Source organism: Megalopta genalis, chromosome 1, assembly GCF_051020955.1.
Source record: "Megalopta genalis isolate 19385.01 chromosome 1, iyMegGena1_principal, whole genome shotgun sequence".
NCBI lineage: Eukaryota > Metazoa > Arthropoda > Insecta > Hymenoptera > Halictidae > Megalopta > Megalopta genalis.
The window spans coordinates 37,481,576-37,506,668 of NC_135013.1; the positions used below are offsets into that span (position 1 = coordinate 37,481,576).

At 35.8% G+C, this 25,093-nt stretch overlaps 1 protein-coding gene across 1 annotated transcript in view; it reads right to left on the reverse strand.

Moving 5' to 3' along the window:
* LOC117218689 (peritrophin-1) overlaps window positions 1–12,444 on the reverse strand; it is a 23,904-nt gene extending 11,460 nt beyond the window's left edge. The window contains exon 1 of the mRNA XM_033467235.2: window positions 12,102–12,444. Within this exon, the coding sequence (XP_033323126.1) occupies window positions 12,102–12,153 (52 nt within the window). The 5' untranslated portion in view covers window positions 12,154–12,444. The remainder of the gene's footprint in view (window positions 1–12,101) is intronic.
* Window positions 12,445–25,093: the final 12,649 nt, after the last annotated feature.

Sequence of the window (25,093 nt, forward strand, 5' to 3'; positions counted from 1 at the left end):
ATTTTCTTTCTATCTCGGGTTACTGATATCGTTGCGCACCCAAACGCGAAGGTTAGTCGACGATGACTTGGCTGCTTCTTCCAATCGTAATCGCAAGCTGTATAACAACTGATCTCTGTATCCAGAGTATTTTAAATTTCAATTTTAGTACAATTTATTTCTAGTTTCACTTTTCAACCAATGAATATATTCATTTTAGTTTTAACGCAGTAGGTCTCTAGCCACAATCTTTTATCCGATAAATTTTCGTTTTACTTTTAATGCGGTGAATTGCTAGTTTCACTTTTTTATCTATTTATATTATAAATTTATTAATAAATTTCTTATTTCAATTTGAATGCAGTCGATTTCTAGTTTCAGTCTTCTAGTTTTCAGTTCTAGTATAATCAATTTCTAGTTTTGGCTTCTATTCAACGAATTTTTTATTTTACTTTTAATGAATTTCTAGCGTTAACTTCTATTCGACGAATTTTTAATCTCACTTTTAGTACCATGAATTTCAAATTTCAGTATCCATACAACGAATTTTTCACGTCAGTTTCGTACAATCAATTTCAGTTAAAAAGCTTGTCCCGACATCATTCATTTTTCCTATCCATTAATTAATGCCGCTATTTATTCATACAATCCCGTATCAATAAATTTTAATACTAAGAAGCTATCATTATCGTTTTCTAAATTGCGAAAAACTCCATCCGTCCAGTGTCGCCAATAATTGTCAGTTTCAGGTTTACCACATCGTCAACTGCTATCAATCTGTCGTACGTAAATGAAAATTCCAATCGACGCGAGCGGATCGCAACAAGATCAACGAGATGCAATAAATCAGTTAGCACACTCGGCCAGCTCCAAACACGTCGAAATCGTTAAGACATCGTCGCCTGCCAACTTTGTAGGTGGACACATCCCCGGTTAGGCAGCTCGGTTATGTAACAGAGGCTCTTATTAGCAGTGTCGTGGCATCGGGTTACTTTCCCTTCCTTTACGACTCCTTGCGAAGAACTAAGTGCTCGCAGTAGGTCAGCAGTTACTTCTAACAATAAGATTCAAACGCGAGAGAGCGTTTCCACGTTAAAACCCCCTCGGATTGTTTACCTTCCATCGACAATGCCCTCGCACGCTGCGCCGAGAACGATTATTAATTACGTTTCCCGCCATTCGATTTTCCTTCTGCCTTTCGTTCGCTGCGAATTCGACATTTTATTATTATTATTATTATTATTACGATGATGAAAAATTATAACGTAGAAAAATTTCGGACAAAAATTGACCAAGTTCGACTGCCGATAACTCCGCGCAGAATCGTCGTTGGATGATGACTTTTTTATGAAATTAAAGCTTGGAAACTCTACTTTAAGATCGTGTTTTTGGATTTTGAGTTCGGAGCACTCTCACCACTGTAACCCGTTAAATGTTAGCCCATGTTTGCCATATTGAAAATTGCAAGGGTTTCTTTAAAGTTCTGCGATTTTGCGAGAAAAAATTGTAGCCAAATTTCTTTTTTTTTCAATTGAAGGGGAAGAATCAAACTTTATTCAGCTGCAAACGGCACTTCCGAAAAAAATTGTACAAAGTCTGTGCATCTCGTCAAACTTGACAATTTTCAATAAGACAAAGATGATCTCATATTTGATGGGTGAGGGTAGTGAGGGTGGTTTTAAGCGGTGAGTGCATCAAACACAAAATCCAGAAACAAAATCTTAAAGTAGAGGTTTCAAGCTTTATTTGTTAAAAAAAGTCATCATTCTATAACGATTTTATGCGGCATTATCGTTAGTCAAAGTTAGCCAATTTGTATACGAAATATTTCTATGTTATAATATTCTTTTCGAAATACGTATCTTCGCTATTCCGTGTTTCGTTCATCCATTTTTGCACAAAATCCGCACTCTGATAATCATCAGTCGGACAATTCCGTGTCGTCGGAGGCTCGCCTTTGCCTCCACTTATTTCGAGCAGCGATTTCTTCGAGCATGCGGCCCAGTTTCTCCACGACGTTATTAAAAATTCTCTAATAAAAAGCGTGTCACCCGGCAACCGTTCGGTTAGCTAGTCAAAGAACGAAAGTAGAAAGCTTTCTTGCGGCGCGCGCCGGTTCGTTTTCACGTCTGCCTTGTTACGATTACGTGGATTCGTTGCCGTTCGAGGAACAAGACCGATCTTTCCAGCGAGCTCTGCACAGATTTGCACAGGCTCTGCACAGCTCTGCAAAGCTGGTTCTCAACGAGTGGAAAGTCCGACGGTGCAGGAAACCGTCGGGAATGCCGGGTATTCGGCGAAGGTGTCGTCTCGGAATAGCGTGGAAACACCACTGGATTAGTCATGCGTGTCCGAACGTATGAACAACGAACGTTCCGTTCGCAACGGTCGTCGACACGCTGCATCGCGAGGAATGGACCGAGGGAAAGGTCGATCTTTTCCACGTTCGCCAGTTCGCAGACGAATGCCGTTTTTCCACTCGCTTTCCACTGCATACGAGACTATTTTCCGAAACGTTTCTGGCGAATGCACTCGCTGGTTTTGTTGATATGCAGACTTTGTCGCGATATTTTGTGGAAATTCTGTGACGGTCGTATAAATACTTAAGGACACTTGAAAATCGGTATGACTTCTTTCAAACTGGATGACTCGAATTTTGTTTAAATATTAGAGGGACTAGTCTACTGTACGATGACTAAAATATTTTTATTTAATTTTGCTATTATTTAGAATGACAGTAATACTTTCATTTAATTTTGCTATTACTTAGAATGAGAACAAAAAATAAAGAACTCCACTAATTTACTGTACAATGACCGAAATATCTTTTTCTAATTTTGCTATTATTTAGAATGACAACAAAAAATAAAGAACTCCACTAATTTACTGTACAATGACCGAAATATCTTTTTCTAATTTTGCTATTATTTAGAATGACAACAAAAAATAAAGAACTCCACTAATTTACTGTACAATGACCGAAATATCTTTTTCTAATTTTGCTATTATTTAGAATGACAAAAAAAATAAAGAACTCCACTAATTTACTGTACAATGACCGAAATATCTTTTTCTAATTTTGCTATTATTTAGAATGACAACAAAAAATAAAGAACTCCACTAATTTACTGTACAATGACCGAAATATATTTTTCTAATTTTGCTATTATTTAGAATGACAACAAAAACTAAAGAACTCCACTAATTTACTGTACAATGATCGAAATATCTTTTTCTAATTTTGCTATTACTTAAAATGACAACAAAAAATAAAGAACTCCACTAATTTACTGTACAATGACCGAAATATCTTTTTCTAATTTTGCTATTATTTAGAATGACAACAAAAAATAAAGAACTCCACTAATTTACTGTACAATGATCGAAATATCTTTTTCTAATTTTGCTATTACTTAAAATGACGACAAAAAATAAAGAATTCCACTAATTTACTGTACAACGACCGAAATATCTTTTTCTAATTTTGCTATTACTTGGGATGACAACAAATAATAAATAACTCCATTAGTTTACTGTACAGTGATTAAAATATCTCTTTTTTAAATGTTGCTATTACTTTAAGAAAGTTATATCGTTTTAAAGGGTGTCCACATATGTTTGTCACCCACTATAAATGTCGAGAAATTTTGTTCGAGAGACTTAGGCGTGAAACGAAGATTTCTATCGAAGCATAGCTTTCGTTGTTTCGAGGACAATGCGCTACACCAGGTTTCGAAATGACGAATATCGTCCGATTTTACTTTCTAACAGTTTTCTCCTTGATTTCTAGCAATCTTCACCCTTTGATCGTCGATGCTAACTCTAAGAGATAGTTATGACTCTTTAAGATCGGTTTCTAATGCATTTTCAGAGACCAGACAAATGTATACTTTCGACGATTATTTGTTAAAATAGTTTCGCAGATTCGAAGATCATTTTGCAGACAGAAAATCTGTTTGCGGACTAAAATCGTTTTGCAAATGAAAATCGTTTCGCAGATTAAAATTATTCTGCCGTTTAAAATCATCTCGCAAATTAAGATTGTTCTGCAGATTGAAATAGTTTTGCAGATTAAAATTATTTTGCTGATTAAAATCGTTTTGCAGATTAAAATTATTCTGCCGATTAAAATCATTCTGCAGATTAAAATCATCTCGCAAATTAAGATTGTTCTGCAGATTGAAATAGTTTTGCAGATTAAAATTATTTTGCTGATTAAAATCGTTTTGCAGATTAAAATTATTCTGCCGATTAAAATCATTCTGCAGATTAAAATCATCTCGCAAATTAAGATTGTTCTGCAGATTGAAATAGTTTTGCAGATTAAAATTATTTTGCTGATTAAAATCGTTCTGCAAATTAAAATGGTTTCGCAGATTAAAATTATTCTGCCGATTAAAATCATTTCGCAAATTAAAATTGTTCTGCAGATTGAAATTATTCTGCTGATTAAAATCGTTCTGCAGGTTAAAATTGTTCTGTAGATCGAAATCGTTTCGCGGATTGAAAAATCGAACGAGTTCGCGCCCCGGAAAATGCGCGCGATTCGAAACCGGTAGCACGAGAAACTTCAAGTTGCCGGATCATGAACAAGTTGCCGGTTCATGAGCAACTTGCAGAAGTATGCGCAAGTTACAGAAGTATGTGCAAGTAATAGAAGTACGTGCAAGCCGACAGTCGTACAGTGAACGAGCACGCGTTTCTTCCTGAACGTGGGAATAGGCGAATATCGGTGTCCTTCCCGGGTCCGGTAGAGAGCTGCAAGCCGGCCGATAGTCTCTCGATAGTCACTATCGATAGTCGGCGGCCCCACCTTTGTCGCGTTCCTTCCGTAAAGTGCAACGTTCCGCGTCAAAAGTCAGCCGATGTAATAAACGTGCCACGGCATGACGTTTACGAGATAGCACGCCTTACTTCCTTTTCTTCGGCTACCGCCATTTTGCTGTTACCATTCCGCGCAAACACTTCTGCCATTTTGCATGCACCGGCGCAAGTTATGGCATAAATTACCAACAATGTCATAAACAATACAGCGATTGAACTAAATTGCATTTCAAGTAGCTAGCAAATTCATTCAAATTTTTAGATTCGTGATTTTAACTGTAGGGTATTCGACAAAATTTTGAGATTTTATATAAATAAAATATAAATAAAATATAAATGAAACATAAATAAAATGTAAATAAAATATAAGTAACATATAAATAAAGTATCAATAAAATATAAATCAAATATAAATCAAATATAAATCATATATAAATAAAATATATTTTTCAAAAATTTTGACGAGTTTTGGTAGCAAGAGCTTTGTCGCAATCTTTAGAAATCTTGTGGGAATGAGGATTATGTCTAATACTTTTATCTTAATAATTTGATGGACGAAATATTTGGAAAATTGTTAAAACATCAAGTACTTGCTTTCCAAAAGTTGGAAAATTGATCTTATGGCAAGAAATATATTAAAAAATTAGGTAGTACTTTGTTTAGCCTTTCATTGAAGTAATTAAAAAACTGTTCTCCACTGTTACCATTTTATTAGAACACTATTTTATTTCTAGTTTCTAAGTCACTCACAAAAATATGACCACGTTTCTAACGAATCTCAGGATGACTTCCGTGAATCCAGGCATCTAAAATAATGTTGTATGTATCTATCTATCTTCTAATGAATTTGAACGGCTTCTTCGTGCGATTCTGGTCCCGAGAGCTTCCGGCCGCGGCGACGGGAAAGCCTTTACGGAACTCGGCGCGCGAGTAAATAAACAATCACGGTATTACGTGGGACACCGGTTATCTGTCGACGCGAAAAAATAATCTCTATAATAAAACTGTGTGCCGCGGTAGAAAGTAGTATCTCTTACGTAAAACGTGGCGGCAGGACGAGGATCGGAAGCGGGATAGATGCAGGAGGAGCGAGTGTCTCTTTCGAGATACGCTGGGTCTCGCTAAGACGACGTAACGGCAACACCTCGGTGGAAAAGTTACGCTGATGAATATTTTATTAGGAGGAACACGTGTTCCCAGAAGTCCTAGCCCTCCGGCACTGATCTATGGCTCTTCATTTTACTCGCGGTTCATGCGAGCAGTCGAAACTTTCTTCCTACAGAATTATCGCTATTTCTTCTTAGAATTCTTACCGACATCGTTGGACTTCGTATCTTCACGGAAATTATCGTTTCCATACGTCGTTCTCGAAAAATTGGAATTAATCCCTTGGTCTACCATTCCTTTCGCTTCCACGCCAATGACTAGACCGCGGATCTTTATGCGTTTTTTGACATAAATACTCAAGTCGGAAACAAAATTCTGATCATATGAGATCATCCACGTTCTGATCATCTGAGAATATTTCCACATTGTGTAGAATTTATTAAAATTATTAAAAGAGGAAAGAGATGTTTTCACTTGATTTACGTTTCTCTTGCAATGCAGTTACACAATTTTTATTTTACAGAAAAATCCGCAGTCTACTAATCACCGCGGATCTTTACGCAAATTCGCATTCTCATGCGTCGGTTTACAAAATGTAAAATTAAAGAAAAGCTTTCTTCGTTAACTGAAGAATTGCTGGGTGCAAAAGTAAAATAAAAATGCTGTTAAATTATTTATTCGACTATTTATGCGTCAATTTATATACCGTAAATGCATAAACGTCCGCAATCTTCTGATGCCTTTGTTGAATAAATTTTAAGTTAAAGTTTAGGTTAAAGTTTTGAGTTAATTAGATACATTAATATTAAGTTAAATAAATTAATAGATTTTAACAAAGGTAAGATTATTGTGTGACGTACAGTAACCGTAAAGAGTAAGTATTGATAGCAAAGAATTTATTTATCTTATTTCGATTTAGAATAGATGAATAATTTCGTGTTTCCATGTTCCATGTTATAAAAATGTGAGAAATAAGAGATTATTTATGCGATCGCCAGATAGATATCAAGGCTTCGTTTCGAAACGGTGCTGAGAATAAGTTGAATGCAGATAAATAATAACTAGGCTAATGAAACGGGAACTATTGCACTAGTGCATTAGTGTGTATTACAACAGTCGGTCTTTTTATCTTTTCGAAGCTCTCACGTTCTGAACCAACTCGTTTTATCGCTTGTTTTTGTAAACGATCTGTCAAGCCCGAAGAAAAACAATCTTGTTGACCCTGTTGAATTTATAACTGGCAATAAGTATGCCGCGAATTATTTATAATTATTTATAATTTGATTTATGAATTTCTTGTCGACGTATCTTTTAAGATTCTAGACACGCTAGCTTTTTTTATCGATTTTAATGCAACGCGTGAATATATAAATATTACGACACAGTGTATAAATATTAATCGGAATAATTGTAAACGAAATAATTTGGAACGTATCATTTTGACGGGTTCGGTAAACTTAGTGTTAATTGAAATTTCTATATGTTTCATTAAGGTCTAAAAAAGATCTAACATGTCGGAACGAAGTGGCTCAAAAAATGTCTGGACAAAAATTGAAAAATAAGGTTCTTAATCATCTTAGGTATACTCGGTTATACTTTTGTTAAAATGGACCGTCGTTCGAGCAACAATCATCAGAAACTGGATGGCCATATGACGATATTTGTATACCGGGTCGAAATGGACCCGAGGCCCGCTGAGTGTTAATTAGAATGCGAGAAGATCTGTATCTATCGCTGAGAAATCGTAAGATCGATTTATTTCGCGAACCGCGGGTGCAGAATTAAGCGAAGAGAGAAATATGTATATACATACATATAGAGAGAGAAGCGAAGAGGGGAATAGAGAGAGAGCAAGAGAGCAAGAGAGAGAGAGAGAGAGAGAGAGAGAGAGATCTGTCTGCCGAGCTACTTTCATATTTTCACTCCCGAGACACCGGAGAAAGTTCTCGAGATGTGTGAAACCCGGTGAATGGCCGTCATTGTCTTACGAACAGACGTGTGTAATAATCGCCGGGGTGGGGGTGTTCTTCGAAGTTACGAACACTCTGTTCGAACACGTTAATGAAGATTGTGTAATGAGGAAAAAAAGGCGAGGAGTCGCATACTTCGGGCAACCGGTCTAAAGCGACTGGAAAGATCGCGATCGATGCCGATCGAACGTATTTCCCTGAAATGTTCTCCGCGGAAACAGTTGTTAAGTATTAATTGCAATTCCAATTCCAATATCTCTATTTCATGTGCGAGGACTTACAGATGCGTCCTCGATACACAGATTGTTAATCATTAATTTCTACAGAATCGTTCAACACTTCGACAACCTCAAAAATTCCACAAAGTTAAAGTATTTTATTTAACGAACCAAATTAAAATTGAAAAGCTCAGTTCTATGTCAGCGATTAATTTCGTCAACATTCTCACGTTTTGCGGATTCCAATCGAATTAACGAGATACAATAAATCAGCGTACAAATTAATGTTCTAGTCCGTGAAAATAATTCCGTCACGTACAATCGTTACCTGTCAAGGTGTTGACGCCAAATTTACCGAGGTTTAAAAGCAACTAACAAGTGTCGCCTTATAAGCAGTCCGCGGTTTTTATGCAATTATGATAAAATGAACTAAGTGAAATACCGAACAATGAAGTCGTTAGAAGAATCTAAGAGTATCCTTGCATTCTCCTTAACTTGTTAAACTTTATTAACAAAAGAGACACATTCGCATTTAACTTCTATTTCGTACAATCGATTCAGACAAATTTAGAAATTGTAATTACAAAATAGAACTGATTGGAATTTTGTTCGCAATTTTTCTAATAGCGTGTGACTGAATAAAGAAATATATTCGGCAATTTTTAACGGAAGTAGCTTCGCGACTTCGCTAATTATGAAATTAAACAATGTGAAATTTAGATTGGTTTGTTAATTAGGTTGTTAGCGTTAATTTACATAAGATTTGACTATCTGCTATCGACGATGAATCGAACGCGTGAATGGATTTCTCGACGCGATTTTCTCAAGACGTAGATAAGTTAGCGTGACTCAAACCGTTAACGAGAATCACTTGGAAACAGGTAATTAACGGTTCCGACGATGTTCACAAAATCGCAGCGATTCGTTATGCAGACACGCTAAGAACCGCTTCGTCTTCGCATTTACGGGGACTTTTTGCCTCATAACTTTTAATTGCCGCGTTCAATTACCGTGTAATTAGCATGCACCGGCCTGTTATCGGTGTGCAATTATGCATTCCGCGCGTTCCCGAGAGTGAGAACTGTAACAAGGTAAATCCCGATGGAAATATCAATCCTTGCTAATGTAATCCGGAACGATAAACATCGAGCTAATTAGTTTAACCAAGGATCGACCTAAACCGAATTGTTCTCAAGAAGTTAACCGTGTTGAACGTGTTGTTTGCATACCGTGGAACGTCGATCGAAAATTTCTCTCTCTCGAACGAGACCTTAACGAGTTCGTTGATCGAAAGAAGGAGAGTCGGTGGTTCTTGAGTGTTGAAAATATCGTAGATCGTTATCGACCAGCGTGAATTGAATTTCAGGCAACGCAGGCTCGCAGACTCCGGAGGTCCCAGTCAAGTTTAGAAAGTGAAATTCGCTTCTCCGCTGGTCGCCGAGTGAAAACGATCGAACGGCCGTGTATTAATAGAACATTCGGTCCGGGATCGATCTCGGCTCGGTCCTCCAGGTGTGAATCACCCTAGATTCCACGTGGGACACGTTTCGGCTGTTAATTGAAGCATCACCGTGGATCACGAGACAGCGCCGGGACGCTACTTGTTCGCGAAAGTAGGCCGACGCGCACTTTTCAGATCCAGCGGCTGCAAGAAACTCGATCGTCTGATCACAGAAAGTCCGTTTTCACTTGCACTCTTGCCGATTACTTTACCTGATCTCTACCACTGCTGCCCGATCGACCGTCGCCGAGAAAAACTCGCCGATTCTGCGGACATTAGGCTGGTTTTTTCCCCCGTAATCTGGCTGGTAAATTGAAATCGCGGACAAAGTATTAAATGCCGTGAGAACGAACAATTTGCGTGCAAAGTGAAAGGTAGAAATCGAATTTCAGATATTTTGCGACGAGGATGCTCGGCTTCTGTCCTTGATCGTGTTAATGGAACGAGAAAGTACGTCATTGAAATATCAATTTTATTTACAAAGTAATATTTCGTGGACGTGTAGTTATGAAAAACGTGAACGTTAGAATTGTGATAATTTTAAACAAGACAGAAAATGTAGTACATATAAAATATAAGAAGAAATATATAGTGAATATAAAATATGTAAAAAGAAATATAGTAAGCACAAAATATAAAAAGAAATATAGTAAACATAAAATATAAAAAGAAATATAATAATCGAAACATTAACGTAAAAAGAAAGCTAAAAATTAGAACATACTAATTTGTCTATCTTTGTAAACAGTGAAACAAAGATGTCACTCGGATAGACCATGTCGCAGCGTAATTGGATTATCTAATAAATCACTATCCGTGTCATTCTAATGATCATAATGAATGTTAAATAACCAGCAATATCTCTAACAGGCATGCTTAATCGAATACCACTGATAAACTGATGGCAAGAGAAAGTTGTCGAGAAAAACATACCGAGCAACCATCGATTAACTTTAATTAGGGAAAATTCATGCACATTCTAATTTTCTTCCTCTGGGAAAATCAATTATTAACGAGATGAAATTACGCCGAGTTCGCGAGCTGATTAAACAGAAAAATCGCTCGAGCATCTTCATATCTAATTCATTATATTAATTGATCCAACCTTTCTCTTGTTTGCATTTTATTGTAATCGCGCGATTCTATGTACTTGCACTGCGTGCAACCACCATGGTCGACAACATTTCCGATGCTAGATAATGGACCCACTTTCCTGGCTGTTTGTTTATTTGCTGTTACGGTGATCGTTATTGTCGGAGACGAACAGATTTTAATTGCAATGTGGTCCTTTACCAGTGTACAACTTGTGTGACAATTTGTTGTTGACTTGTTCTATGCGTTTTATGTCAGACGTTTCAGCAATCAACATTAAATGTAGAATATTAAAAATTAATCACACTGTGAATATTGATGACAATATCGATAACTAGACTGCAGATCTTTAGGCAAAATAAAACTTATCTAAGTTAATTGTATGAAATATAAATTAGATGAAAATATCGCTTCTCTTTTGACAATCATAATAAGTTCAAAATAATGTAACAATATCCTTAAATTCTCCTAACGTCTTTTTAATCATGAATTTGATCTATTCATTTTTATCATAAATGCATAAGATCCGCAGTCTACTGATAACAATATTGATAAATAAAATATCGCGTCACGCTTTTTTTCCAAAAATTGACTACGCCAACAATAAAATAATTCACTTTCGTATTTGAGGATTAATTCTCGCAAAATCCTAAAAGGATTTTCAAGTTAAAATTAATAAAAATTGTCTCTAATTTATATTTTTCTATCGACACTGAGACCTGAAGAACCAAATTGTTTAAATATAACTTAAAAGAAATGCTGAGAACACTGTATATTCGATCATCGTATTTATTTCCAGTTTAAAAAGGAAACGACGCGTGTGAAACGACATTCGAGTAACAGCATTTTCTCAATATTTCCGCGTCGTACTCTTTTCTATCATCACTCGGCCCCGAACAGCCGCATAAATCATTGCAATTGAAAAGAGTGCACTTTGCGGTTTCGCTGGCGGTTGAAAAATACAGCTAACGCCGGCGTCGATAAATTACGTTTTCGACGGGAAGAATAGCAGCCGGACAGGCCCTAAAATCCTAGAATTTATGCACGGGGCCCCGGAGAACACTGGGAACGACTCGATAAAGCAGAATTCGCGGTTCGCGTCGCGTGGGTTACGGTTAATCTGCCGGCGGAATGACGCCATCGATCGCGAGGCTACGAAGAAGACGCTGAAGGTAGTCGGTGAAGAAGACACCGAAGGAGTCGTAACAGCCGCAAAAAAGGCGAAGAGGTCCTGCGGCGGAGGAGGAGACGAAGAGCGACACGGATAACGCGCGTAAAAGCGAAATAAGACACGCCGGACGACCGAGGAAAAATAAACGTGGAGCAACAAAAGAAGAATAATAAGAAGACGACGACGACGAAGAAGAAGAGGGGTAGAAAACTGGACGAAAAGAGAAGCATTGAACTCACCGTGCGCAGCGAGGAACAGCAGGAGAATCGAGAGAGCCTGCGACGACAGCATTGTGCGTTGTCTGGAACCGTGGCAGCACGGCCTTCGGGCCAAGACCAATTCGATTAAACTCGATTGCTACCTCGAATTTCGATAGGATCGGCGTTTGTGTCCGTTTGCCGTCCAGGGACCGGCACTCGGAGCGTGAAGAGACTGTTTATAAGAACCGAAGAAGCTCGGCTGATGAGTTTTCGTGTCGAGACTGGTCACTGGGAGAGGCGTTTGGCTTCGTGTCTTATATGAGCTCCCCACTCTTCCGGCAGGTCCGATCTCTGCCGCATAGGAAGGCCTCCCTGGAGAACACACCTGGTTTTCTTCTATCGGGCCGAGATGGGATCAAGTGTATTGTAACCGGGCTCGAACCCGACTGCCTTTGCTTCGGCTCGATTCGAGCATCTCGCCTGCAATTTCGAAAAAGGACATTTTTTTCGGGCAACTAGAACGTGGGCTTGTCGTCGCTTCAATTTGCTGGCTGGTTTATTCGATCGTTTCGTGGCCGATTTTATTTTGTAGGCGCATGCAGATTAGAAAGATTGAAGGATTTTGAATATATTGTTGCATCAGGTAGGACTCGGTGAAATTTTTGAACAACAGATTTGTATTTGATTCCTCTATTCTGTAATTAATATACATCATTTTTGTTTTCGATTTAATTCTGACAGGAGCGTGCGATTTTAATTGCTAGATTGTGCGGGTTTTATGCAGTTGTAATTTTACGTATGAATACATTTTGAAATTGGAAGACTTATCGAAGAAATGATTTCTAGTTGATTCCTCTATTCTGCAATCGATACACGGCATTTTCATTTTTGATTTAATTCTGAAGGAAGAAAATTTTAATTGCTAGATTGCGGATTTTATGCAGTCGTGATTTTATGCATAGATACATTTTGATATAGGAAGATTGAAAGAATTTCAGAATATTATTGCATTAGATAGAAATGTATGGTTTTAATGATTGCATTTTCCATCAAGAAGATTGTTACACTCTTTCGAACCAATTAAAATGCTTATAAGAAGAATTTCTATTTAATTCCTCCGCGTTGTGTAGTTGATGCAAACAATTTCTATTTTGCAAATTAATTTTGAAAGAAGAAAAATATGGTCTTAATGACTGCATTTTCGAACAGGAAAATTGAAATCATTTGTGAACATTGTTGCACTATTTGCACTATTTGCACTATTTGGAACCAGTTAAAATGATTTCAAGGAAGGATTTCTATTGAATTCCTTCGCGTTGCAATTGATGCAAACAATTTCTATTTAATACAAGAATTCAGACAAATTACAGAACAACGTGATTTTAATTGCTCGACTATGGATTCAATGAATTTGTGATTATACGCATTGGTGCATTTATGCAAATAGCAAGCCTGAAAGAATGAAAGAATATTGTTGCATTATTTAGAACCTGTAGAGAAAAGATCAATTGTTATTTTGCACGAAGATCTATTTTTATTGCAGAGCTTAGTTTCTCACTTGTTAACTAAGTAACTTCTAATCGGCTTAATTTATTTTCTGTTTTTATAATGTATGTAGAATCCTTATTCTATGCAGAGAGTGTACAAGATATAACAGAAACGAGTACACGAGGTTTTCAATTTGCTGTTGACTCTTAATTAGCCTTTTCTCCATTGCGATGGACTATTTAACTGCAGCACATTAGACACAGTCCCTCGCAATTAAGAAAGTCATGGTTTCACAGAATGACTGGCATGAAATGAAGTTACTAGTGTGGTGCGTGCGAATTCGAAGTATTTATTTAAACAAGTTTCTTATGCTGTGATCGTGCGATGCGTTTAAGACTGGAACAATGAGCTTTTTGCTGCAGCATTCTGACTTACATTCGTCCCCCATGATGTGCATAGTAAAAAATAGATACATAGATATCTAGATACATAGTAAAAAAAAAGTAAATAAGTATACTGTTCCACGAAAAATCATCGCAGGATGATGGCTTTTGTTTTAAATTAAAGCTTGAAACGTCTAATTTAAGATCATGTTTCTGGATTTCATGTTGGATGCATTCTCACCGCTGCAACCTTTGAAATGTAATGCCATATTTGTCATATTGGAAATTGCAAGGGTTACTTTAAAGTGCTGTAACTTTGCGACAAAAATTGCAGCTAAGTTGCTTTTTTTTTAAATTAAAGAGAAAAGATCAAACTTTATTTCGCTGCAAACGGCATCTCCGAAAAAGATTTCGCAGTCACCCACTCTTCAAATATTCACTCGAAATTTAGTTAAAATAAAAAAAAGAATTTAATTAAAATTCACAAACGAATGTAACTAAAAATTGCCTATCGTTTTTCTGCTATTAAATTGTTTTTTCGTATTATTTGTACATAATGAAAAGTAACGGAACAGGTAAAATAAAATGATAAAATAAATGGTAAAATAAAATCGGATAAAACTATTCGATTTGGACACGATTTAATTTTAAACAAATGTTATTTAATACGCGTGCGTTCCGTGACCATCACCGGCTGTTTAAGCGGTTAATGTTTGGAGACGCACGTCTGCAGGAGGATTTGCAGTTTATCAACACTGAGGAGCGCGCCAGGTGGAGAGTCCTTCAGCAGTTCATTCTTCCGCTTGGACTTCTTGGTATGCGGCGAATCCGCGCGCGATGACAAGCAGAATGTACATCGAAGAATTGATTTATCGCGGCGATTGATTACGGCAATTGGTTCCGTCCTTTCTTCCCTGCTTTTTTTCCATTGAATGCAACGGGAAGCGACTGCATTTCACGGATGAGCTACGAGCAAGTCCCTCTGAATCTCTGGATCGTCCGAGGTAGCTCGGAACCAATTCTTACGCGAGATTCCTTGCACAAAGAATGCTGTAAACAGTGTTCGGTAAAATTGTATTCGGATGATCGATAAAAGATAAAGACCGACAAAGAAAATTTTATTCGACAATATCGAGCAAATATTCTATCGAATCCATTCCAATTTATTCGAATTTATTCGAATAACAATTCATTTCAATAAGATTTTATTCGAATAACAATTCATTTCAATAAGATTTTTCGAATAACAATTCATTTCAATAAGATTTTATTCGAATAACAATTCATTTCAATAAGATTTTATTCGAATAACAATTCATTTCAATAAGATTTTATTCGAATAAAAATTGATTCGTGCAGGAATTCATACGGAAAATAATTAATTAAATATGACAGAATATAAATATAAACATGACAGAATATAGTGTTTTCACACAGTTTAACGATTTATTTCTTCCATATTACTTCTTCGAATTATTCGAATACAGAATTCTCGAATTATTCGCATACAGAATTTTTCGAATTATTCGAATACAGAATTCTCGAATTATTAGAATACAGAATTTTTCGAATTATTCGAATACAGAATTTTCGAATTATTCGAATACAGAATTTTTCAAATTATTCGAATACAGAATTTTCGAATTATTCGAATACAGAATTTTCGAATTATTCGAATACAGAATTTTTCGAATTATTCGAATAAAAGTTTCACTCGAATAAAGAACTATTTGAACAAAGAATTATTCTAGTAAAGAATAATTCGAACAAATAATTGCGTTCTGTACAATGAATCGTTACGTTTCCCGAATTCTGTAAAACCGTATTAGGAAGTAGGAGAAATCTTGCGCGCGACAGATAAATCAGACAGATTCACATTGCGTACACAATCGTTCGAGTGAAGTACACACGACGTAATCGTCTTAAGATAATTAGCTTCCTACATTGTAACATTATCGTAATAAGAATCAGACCTCCTCTTTCGCATTAACGACAGTCATTTCTCCTGCGCGATCACCTCCAACCTTTGGATCGCAAATTGATTAACCAGCCTCCAGAGGGAAAAATATCTGGACAGTCTAGAATTCCGTCGGGCAAGAAGGAAGCTTATCGCCGTTGACCGGAGCGCAACAAGTTTGCTACTTATCGTTCGCACACGATCGACGCATAAATAACAGACTGACAATCTATTGTCTAATCGCTACTGTCGCGCCTTCACATTTTGATCCACCGGGAATAAATCACCTGCGCCATGAATTTTCGCTGCCACGCATAGAGGTGCTGTGCCGAAATGCAATTCCCGTTGTATACAACAGCGAAAGCTACTGTAAAATCATATAAAGTATAAAGTAGCAGTCAGTTTCTGTTTTAGCGAAATTTTTAGATGAAGATATGGAGGTAGGAATTTTTCGATTGCGAATACAAGGTGTTCAATAATTGTCCGAATGAGTTTCTCTTAGTCAAATATTTTATTCGAATAATCGATTATTCTATATACAGTAAATTCTCCCTAATTCGCGTTCAAAGTGTGCACAAAAATGGACAATTTAGGAAGAGGAGATACGTTTATTCGAGCCTTGCAGTACGTTTTTATAGTTACCGATTATCAACAACTATAAAAACGAGACAAAAGGCACGAATAATCTGAACGCGAATTAGGGAGAAATTACTGAATTTCGCGAGGAGCGAAATTGACCCAATGGACGTGTTTTTGTAGAAAATGAATTTATTTAAGCTTCCCAAATTTGTTAGTATAACATGCTTCAATTAAGAAATCGATTTAATCATTTCCCACGAAGAAGATCTTGCAAGCAATCTTAAAAGAAGAAATCGGTCATTTTGAAATTAAATACATTCCTCTCAAATTTCGATCGTACAATAATCTTGATTCGAAGCGAAACTCCTCGATTTGCTAAAAAGTCGTGTAAAAGAAAAACGAATAATTGTAAAAACGCGATGATTTAGAGATCGTAGGCTTCGGGCGAGCGTACGCAGAGGTGTCGATCCGCCCGTACAATTTAATCAGCCGTAATTAGTCCGCGGCCATCGATCCCGATCAAAACATACCGTAAGATCCGTCGTCCCGATCCCATTGTGCATGATTTAACAACGAAGTAATTGAATTTATCGCGCGATACTTCACGCTCGGATACTCCGGAGCGGCGCCGGGAGCAATTCGCGTTGACTCTATCACCGGCCGCGATCGTGTTTCACTCCCGTTTTCTTTCCCATTTATGGCCGGAGTGTTCAGGCATCCTTCCTGCTTTCTATGTCATCTCCCGGAATCTCCTATGCATTATGCTACGCCGGCATTGTTCCCTGTTGCGCGCCAAAACGATAGCGTTGTTCGTTACGCGAGTGTTCCCGGTCTTCTTCGCGTTCTCTAAGCAATTTCCTACGGGATCAAGTTGCCCGCGATCTCTACGAGGGAATAAATAATGTAGTAATAATGATATATTAATAATAGTATCAATAATAATATATTAGTAATGTGTTATACTAATTTATTAGTGATTATTAGGAGTAATTGATTAGTGATTATTAAAAATAAGATATTAGCGATTATTAAAAATAATTTATTAGTAATTATTAAAAACAATGTGCCAAAAATTATTAAAAATAATTTATTAGTAATAATAATATTGGTTTATTGATCTACCGAAGAAAAGTCCCTATGTTACAATAATAATATGACAAGAAGAAAAAAGAAAAAAGTGATCAAGAAAGAAGAAAAAAAAAATAGAAAATAATTGGTAAAGATAATTCAGAAAAATGGAAAACGTCGTAAACAAGATAAGTAGAAGATCATAAAAATATTAAAAAAAAAAAGAGACAGTCAAGTTGCAGAGACGGTAAATCAGAATAAAGCTCGGCAATCCGACGATTACGCGAAAATCCGCGCATCCTCGCAGCGTTTAGCGCGAACAATGGAAGGGTACCCGGCCTATCATAGCGATCTTCAATCGAATATCTCCGAGATTTGACGTTATGCAAGATTAACAGAGGCGATCGTATCGCGCGGCTAACGATCCGGCCCGTTTTTCACTCTTTCGAAACTGATCCCGAGGGGCGTTTGCTCGATACGAGGCCGAGATTAGGCTACCGAGGATCGTTCGAGTGAGATCGGCGAGATCTTCGGCTGGTGCTCGTGCGGACGATTTGAATAAGCGTGGTTGTCTCTCTTAACCGAGTCAGCTGTTCCGAGCTTATTAGAAACAGCAGCTCGGCTCGGCTCGACTCGGCGCGGCGCACCGTCGCGTCGCAAAACAAGGCCTTCACGGTTTCTTTCACCTGGTTCGAGCCGCTTCACGCGATAACTCGGTGAAAATAATGGTGAAACACGGTCTTGATTACCAGATGAAATTTGCCGGCGATCTCCATCGCGTTCCTCACGCGGACTTCTCGTGCCCGACCGGATAATCGCGGAAAACTGGCAGCAATGTGGAAGAAATTAAAAGTGATTCGATAAGATCTACTGCACGGTTCAGAGATAGATCCTCGATCTACGGTCTTTACCGTTCGAGCGTTTTTCTTCCTGATGTTCGCAAGATTTTTACAATTTTTCTCGCGGTTTTCTGAAACTTCATTACTCTTTCACTGTCCAGAGCTTGATAACGATATCAGAATATTTTGGTAATAATTATCTTTTGCTTTTTTCAGGTGGAAACGTAGAAGATAATCTCTGTATCTTATGCGGAAGAATGGAAACATTTGAAAAATCTAAATTAAATAAGATTCAATTGAAATTAAATACTCAAAAATAAAAAATTAAAAAATTGTATTAATTTTTGTTGTATTATGAGGGAAACGAGTGTGTGTAATTTGAAGCAGTAAAAAGATAAAAAAGCATTACACAATGTCGATATACTAGTTTCGACCTACTAAAATTATTAAAAAAAGAATGCCACTACTAGGTTACTTCTAGCTTTTGCAACAGATGCAGAAAGCTTTTCTTTTGCATAAACATTCGCAGGCTAGTAATAAATAGACTGCGGATCTTTATGCTAAATAAAGATTATCCAAGTTAATTGTAAGAAATACGAATTAGGTGGAAACATTTTTTCCCTTCTAATAATCGCGATAAGTTGAAAATAACGTAACAATACCCTCAAATTTTTCCATTGCCGTTTAAGTTTTGTATTTGATTTTTCATTTTTCACATAAATGCATCAAAACCGGGGTCTATTAATAACGTACACCTGCAGTAAAACCAACAACCGTAATATTCTTTCTCACAGCAAATACGTCGACAAATTTAGTTTATATCGGTTTATTTTTGTCAGGATCTTATCAGGGAATTAATATAAAAATTGTGTATTTTTCTGATTTCGAGAACTTTGCAATTTTCAGATGTTTTTTCATATGTTCATGTTTTGCAAGCACAGTTTGCAACAAAAAGATCTGATAAAATTCAGTTCGAATCGGTTTTTCCTCGACAACGGACTGTAGTGCGATCCGAGTTTTCATTTTCTGATGGATCGCGTTACCGTTCATTCGATCGTAACCTTGGTCGCAAAAATTTCTTCTGCTTAGTCAGTGGCGAAAGTGTTAAACGCACGTTAAACATAGAGGTCTTTCAGTTGTACAGGCTGCTCCATCACGTGTGGACGGATTCCAGAAAATAATCGGACTAGCATGTGTTGCATTAGAGCGAAAGCGGTCGTGAGTCATTACGCCTGATCTACAATTAAACAACCCGTGTAGTTTATCGCGGATTCGACGAATTCACGGATTTCGAACAATATTTTACTCGTATAATATTTCGAATAAATTCTTCGAAGAAAATTTTGTCCGAATAACGTTTCGAAGAAATTTCTCGAATAACATTTCATTCGAACAATATATCGAATAATACTTCGAATAATATTTCAAATAATATTTCGAATAATATTTCGAATAATATTTCGAATTGTTCGAATACATTCTTCGAATAATATTTCGAATTGTTCGAATACATTCTTCGAATAATATTTCGAATTGTTCGAATACATTCTTCGAATAATATTTCGAATAATATTTTGAATAATATTTCGAATAATATTTCGAATAATATTTCGAATAAATTGTCCGAATAATATTTCGAATAAATTGTCCGAATAAAATTTCGAATAATATTTCGAATAAATTGTCCGAATAAAATTTCGCTTAATATTTCGAATAATATTCCGAATAGTATTTCGATTAAAATAGTATTCATAATTCAAATAAAATCTGCCAAATTCTGGCTACTTTACTATAATCAAGCTACTGGATAATCGGCAACCAATAATCCCTAAAGTAACGTTTATAATCGGTTTACGTTGATTCCACGTGTTACGACCGCTCGTTATGAAACGGGCTGTGCACTTTCTAATCAGCTGACCAAATATTCCCGACTCGTAATTGATCATCGCCAATTATCGGCCGATAATTTACGGGTGATTTCTTTCTACGTCCGAAAACAGCGAAAGCGACGGACATCGTGCGAGCCGAAGCGTGTTCTCTTCTGTCCAGAGGTTCGGCGAGTTGCAGAAATATTTCTACGCGCGAACGATGGCGGCGGGCATTGTTTGCAAGTTTTGCAAAATTCTCACAGGACCGTTTCGAAGCGAGTGAAAGGAACGGAAGAGTAGGGAGCACACGGCGTGCAGAGAGGAAGGGGAAGAAACCGCTCTATTATTCCACCGCGTGGAATTAATAATAATACTAAACGGCGTAAGTGTCTTTTACGAGCCACTTAGTTGCACAACAGGCTCCCTATAAATGGGAAACCAGCGACTGAAAACGATTAGTAGGTTTTGATGCAAATTCGTGCTTTTACGGACTAGTTTGCGGCGAGTTCTGGTACAGCAGGAAAGTACGTTTACTGTTATGCACTGATATCTCTCTTAATCACCGGAAATTTTCATAGAATTCATTGTTCTTTCGGCGAATTGAACCGTGGAGTAGTTACTTACTCGTTTAAAACGTCGTTGTTTTTAAAGTTACTCAGTTATTGATTTTAAATAATTATTTTATATATATATAGATTTTAAATAAATATTGAGGGGTATTTATTTGTTAATTTTAGAAACATCATCAAATCAGAGAGTACTTTGTTAATTTTTAAAACATCATGAAATTAAGGAGTAAGTATTTATTTATAATTACTAATTAATTTCAAAAACGTCATAAAATTAAGGAGTACTTAATTCTACACCTCAGAATCATCATGAAATTAAAGAGTACTCTCTTATTAATAGTAAAAACATCATCAAATTAAAGATTAATCCTACATTTTAGAAACATCATCAAATGAAAGAATACTTATTTATTAATTTCAAGATTATATTCAAATTAAAGAGTACTTATCTATTAATTTTAAAATAATATAAGAAAAAAATATAAGAAATGAAAATAAGATATAAGATAAAATAAAATAAAGTATAAGAAACTCTCTAATGAAACGAATCTCGACAGAAGCAGATAAGATAATTGAGTTCGAAGAGGACCAGTTCGGGCGATAATTGATTCGGCTGGTTGGTTTGTCGGCAACCAAAAGAGTTGAACAATTATCTGTCGGCTGGCAAAACGAGGGTAGGCTCGAAGGGAGCGACCGGGGTTGGCAGTGGCAAGTTGGCCGCGTCTGGTCGCGAGAAGACTTTCGAAACCCGACGGCCATTGTTTTCATTCTTACGCGTCCCGTTTCCTCTTGTGACCATTCTCACCGAGCATCGTGATAAATCTTCGTCTGGGTAACAAGGTTCTCCTTCTCCTTTCTTGCACAAGGCGACACAAGGTGAAAATCCTTGTTAAACCCCGCGTCCGAAGCGTTCCTTCTTCCGGGAAGCGTGTTCGGTTCATTGCGAAACGTCTTCGTCCCCCCCTCTTTCTATTTCTTTCTCTCTCGTTTTATGCAAATCCGTCGATCGAACGTGTCGGTCTTGCAACGCGTCCTTGGCGATTCTTATCGGGCTCCGTCATTGACACTTTTTTTTTGTCCGATGCTTTCACGACTCCTCTGCAGTTATCGAGAAGCAGGTGTTCGTTTGCTGACAGCCGAGTCGCGAATCTATGCGACAAAATTAGGAAGAATGTATTCAGAGTGAGTCGACGTCGAGCTGTGTCACGTTTTAATACGACGAATGTCACGAAAATTACTGTCGGGTCGTGACAGACCCGAGATGAATAGTGGAAAAGGATGTCTTAATCTAATTCTAGATAACGATTTATTGCATTTTATTTTTAGCTAGTTCATGAATTAATAGAAACATAGAAAGTTAATCTTTCAGTATAGGGGGTCGAATATCTGTGCAAATATATGTTTAGTTCGATTATTATCTTTGTAATAAAGTATTTAATTGCTCACTTTACTATTGAAATTATTTTCATGAACATTCTAAAATGATTAAATCGTTAAAACAGAAAACGCTGCATTCACATATGCAAATATTAAATAAAGATCTTTACTATAATTCTAGTAGAAACTATTAATAAAATAATAATAGCATAATTTAAAATTCGCGTTGTGTAAATTATTGTACTTTATTTGAGTTTAATTTATCGTATTTTATCTTCTTGTTTTATTTTATCTATTTTATTCTATGTATTTTATTTTATCTAGTTCATCTTATTCTGATGAATAAGATGATGAAGCACTTGTAATACGTAAGAATTACTAAACAACATTTATTAATAAAAATAATAATGCATAGAATTGTCAGAAGATCGATGCGCAAAGTAAATAAAAGTTTAAACAAATTTTTGACAGCACAAAATACCACCGGACTAAAATTGATATTCTTGTTTGATGAATTACTGGCCACAGAACGAGATCTAAGGGTTAAAATTGCTTTTTCTCTCTCGTCCACGAGTGAATAGTGAATAAAGAATTTCAAAGACCACCTGCGCCTGAATGAGAGGCAACAACCGTGCACAGGTGCAAAACTGGTCGCCACCTTCGCAGAAACGATCCCCGCGAAACTTTTTCTTCTATCGAACGAACTGAACCACAAATCAGAAAGAATGTATAATTTTCTAAAATTTCTACTGCGGTCCATTTCAGAGTGACTCAAAGAGACCAGACTAGGCTAGAAATCCTGTTTAATAAAAATTTGTGGAGCTGGTCGCGTACGTGTTACTCCGCGGGAACATTTACAAGTATCGTGATCCAGTTCTGATGATTATTAAGTTTCCCATTAAATCACACACGCCGGCAGTACGGGGCAATTATCACGGAAACGTTTTCGTGGTTTTTAGTGCGTGAACGTTCTGCACATTCGTTGAAACTGTGACACAGTATTGCGTGATTGTGCCAGCGAAGTAACAGTTTGCACCAAGAAATTGTTTAATTTATATTTGACCGGCGATTTTCTGATAGTCGGATTAAAATCGAAGTCAGATTAAAATCGGTTTATTAAAAATTGATCGAAAGTTACGATAATTTGGTTCATAGTTCAATAAGTTATTAGGGTTATCGTAATGTATCCACTAAATTGGTTCGAAATTAGTATTTAAAAGAAAATCGCGCGCTTTGTTTATATAGAGCTCGGTAATTAAAAATCTTATTCTTAATGAGCTTTTGGTAAATAAAGTGTTCAAACTTTTAACTTAAAATTGATTTGTAATATATTTAAAACTAATTTTTTATATTAATATTGATTTTAATACATTTAAAATTGATTTGTAATATATTTAAAATTAATTTTTTATATTAATATTGATTTTAATACATTTAAAATTGATTTGTAATATATTTAAAATTAATTTTTTATATTAATATTGATTTTAATACATTTAAAATTGATTTGTAATATATTTAAAATTAATTTTTTATATTAATATTGATATGAATACATTTAAAATTAATTTTTAATATTATTGATTTCAATGCATTTAAAATTGATTTTTAGTACTAATATTGATTTGCAATACAATTACAATTGATTTTTAATATTAATATGGATTTGTAAAATTGTGTCTCAATATTAATATTCATTTGTAATACATTTATAATTGATTTTTAATATTATTATTGATTTTAAGACATTTAAAATTGATTATTAATATTAATATTAATTTGTAATACATTTTCAATTGATTTTTATTATTAATATGGATTTGTAATGTATTCAAAATTGTGTCTCAATATTAATATTCATTTGTAATACATTTATAATTGATTTTTAATATTAATATTAATCTTAAGACATTTAAAATTGATTATTAATATTAATATTAATTTGTAATACATTGACAATTGATCTTTAATATTAATATGGATTTGTAATATATTCAAAATTCTGTCTCAATATTAATATTCATTTGTAATACATTTATAATTGATTTTTAATATTAATATTGATTTTAAGACATTTAAAATTGATTATTAATATTAATATTAATTTGTAATACATTTACAATTGATCTTTAACATTAATATGGATTTGTAATACATTCAAAATTATGTCTTAATATTACTATTGATTTGTAATAAATTAACTCGCTTGGTCCCGGTGCATCGCAGGTGAAATAAATAAAGCATGACTGTTGGGACGAGCTTGGCTCGAGGATATATGGACGCGATTCCATCCCTAACCGGTGGCAAATCCTTATCGGCGACTTCATTACACACTTCTGTACCAGTTGAGCGATTAATGCATCAACACTCTGCTATCTTGCTCGGAGCCAAAGGCGCCTCCGTATTAGGGTGACGTTTCAATTTAGCTGGCTTGGACCGTCAGATATCCATTACGATATTTTTTGCCGCATGAAAGGTGAGCTCGCGGTGTATAAAATGGTCGAGCACCTCGTTCAACAATCCGTGCACGATTCTCCATTGAAATTGCTAATTTATTGAATCGCGAGTCTAGGAATAGCGAAAGCGTACGACAATTATTCTGTGCCGTAATGGCATCTAGTAAATTGATTTTCCTGACAAAAAGATTCCTGTTGCGAATGTTTCTATCTGATAAATTAACTTCTTCAGAAATAAGTGTAAATTCGATTAAAATTACATAGAAGTCCTTGACAATAAAAGTTAGATAGAAATTCTTTAAAATTAGACAGAAATTTTTTTAAATTAAAAGTTCTTTAAAATCGAACAAAAATTCTCTAAAGTTAGATAGAAATTGTTTTAAGTTAGAGAGAGAAATTCTATAAGATGAAATAAAAATTCTTTAAAGTTAGATAGAAATCCTGTAA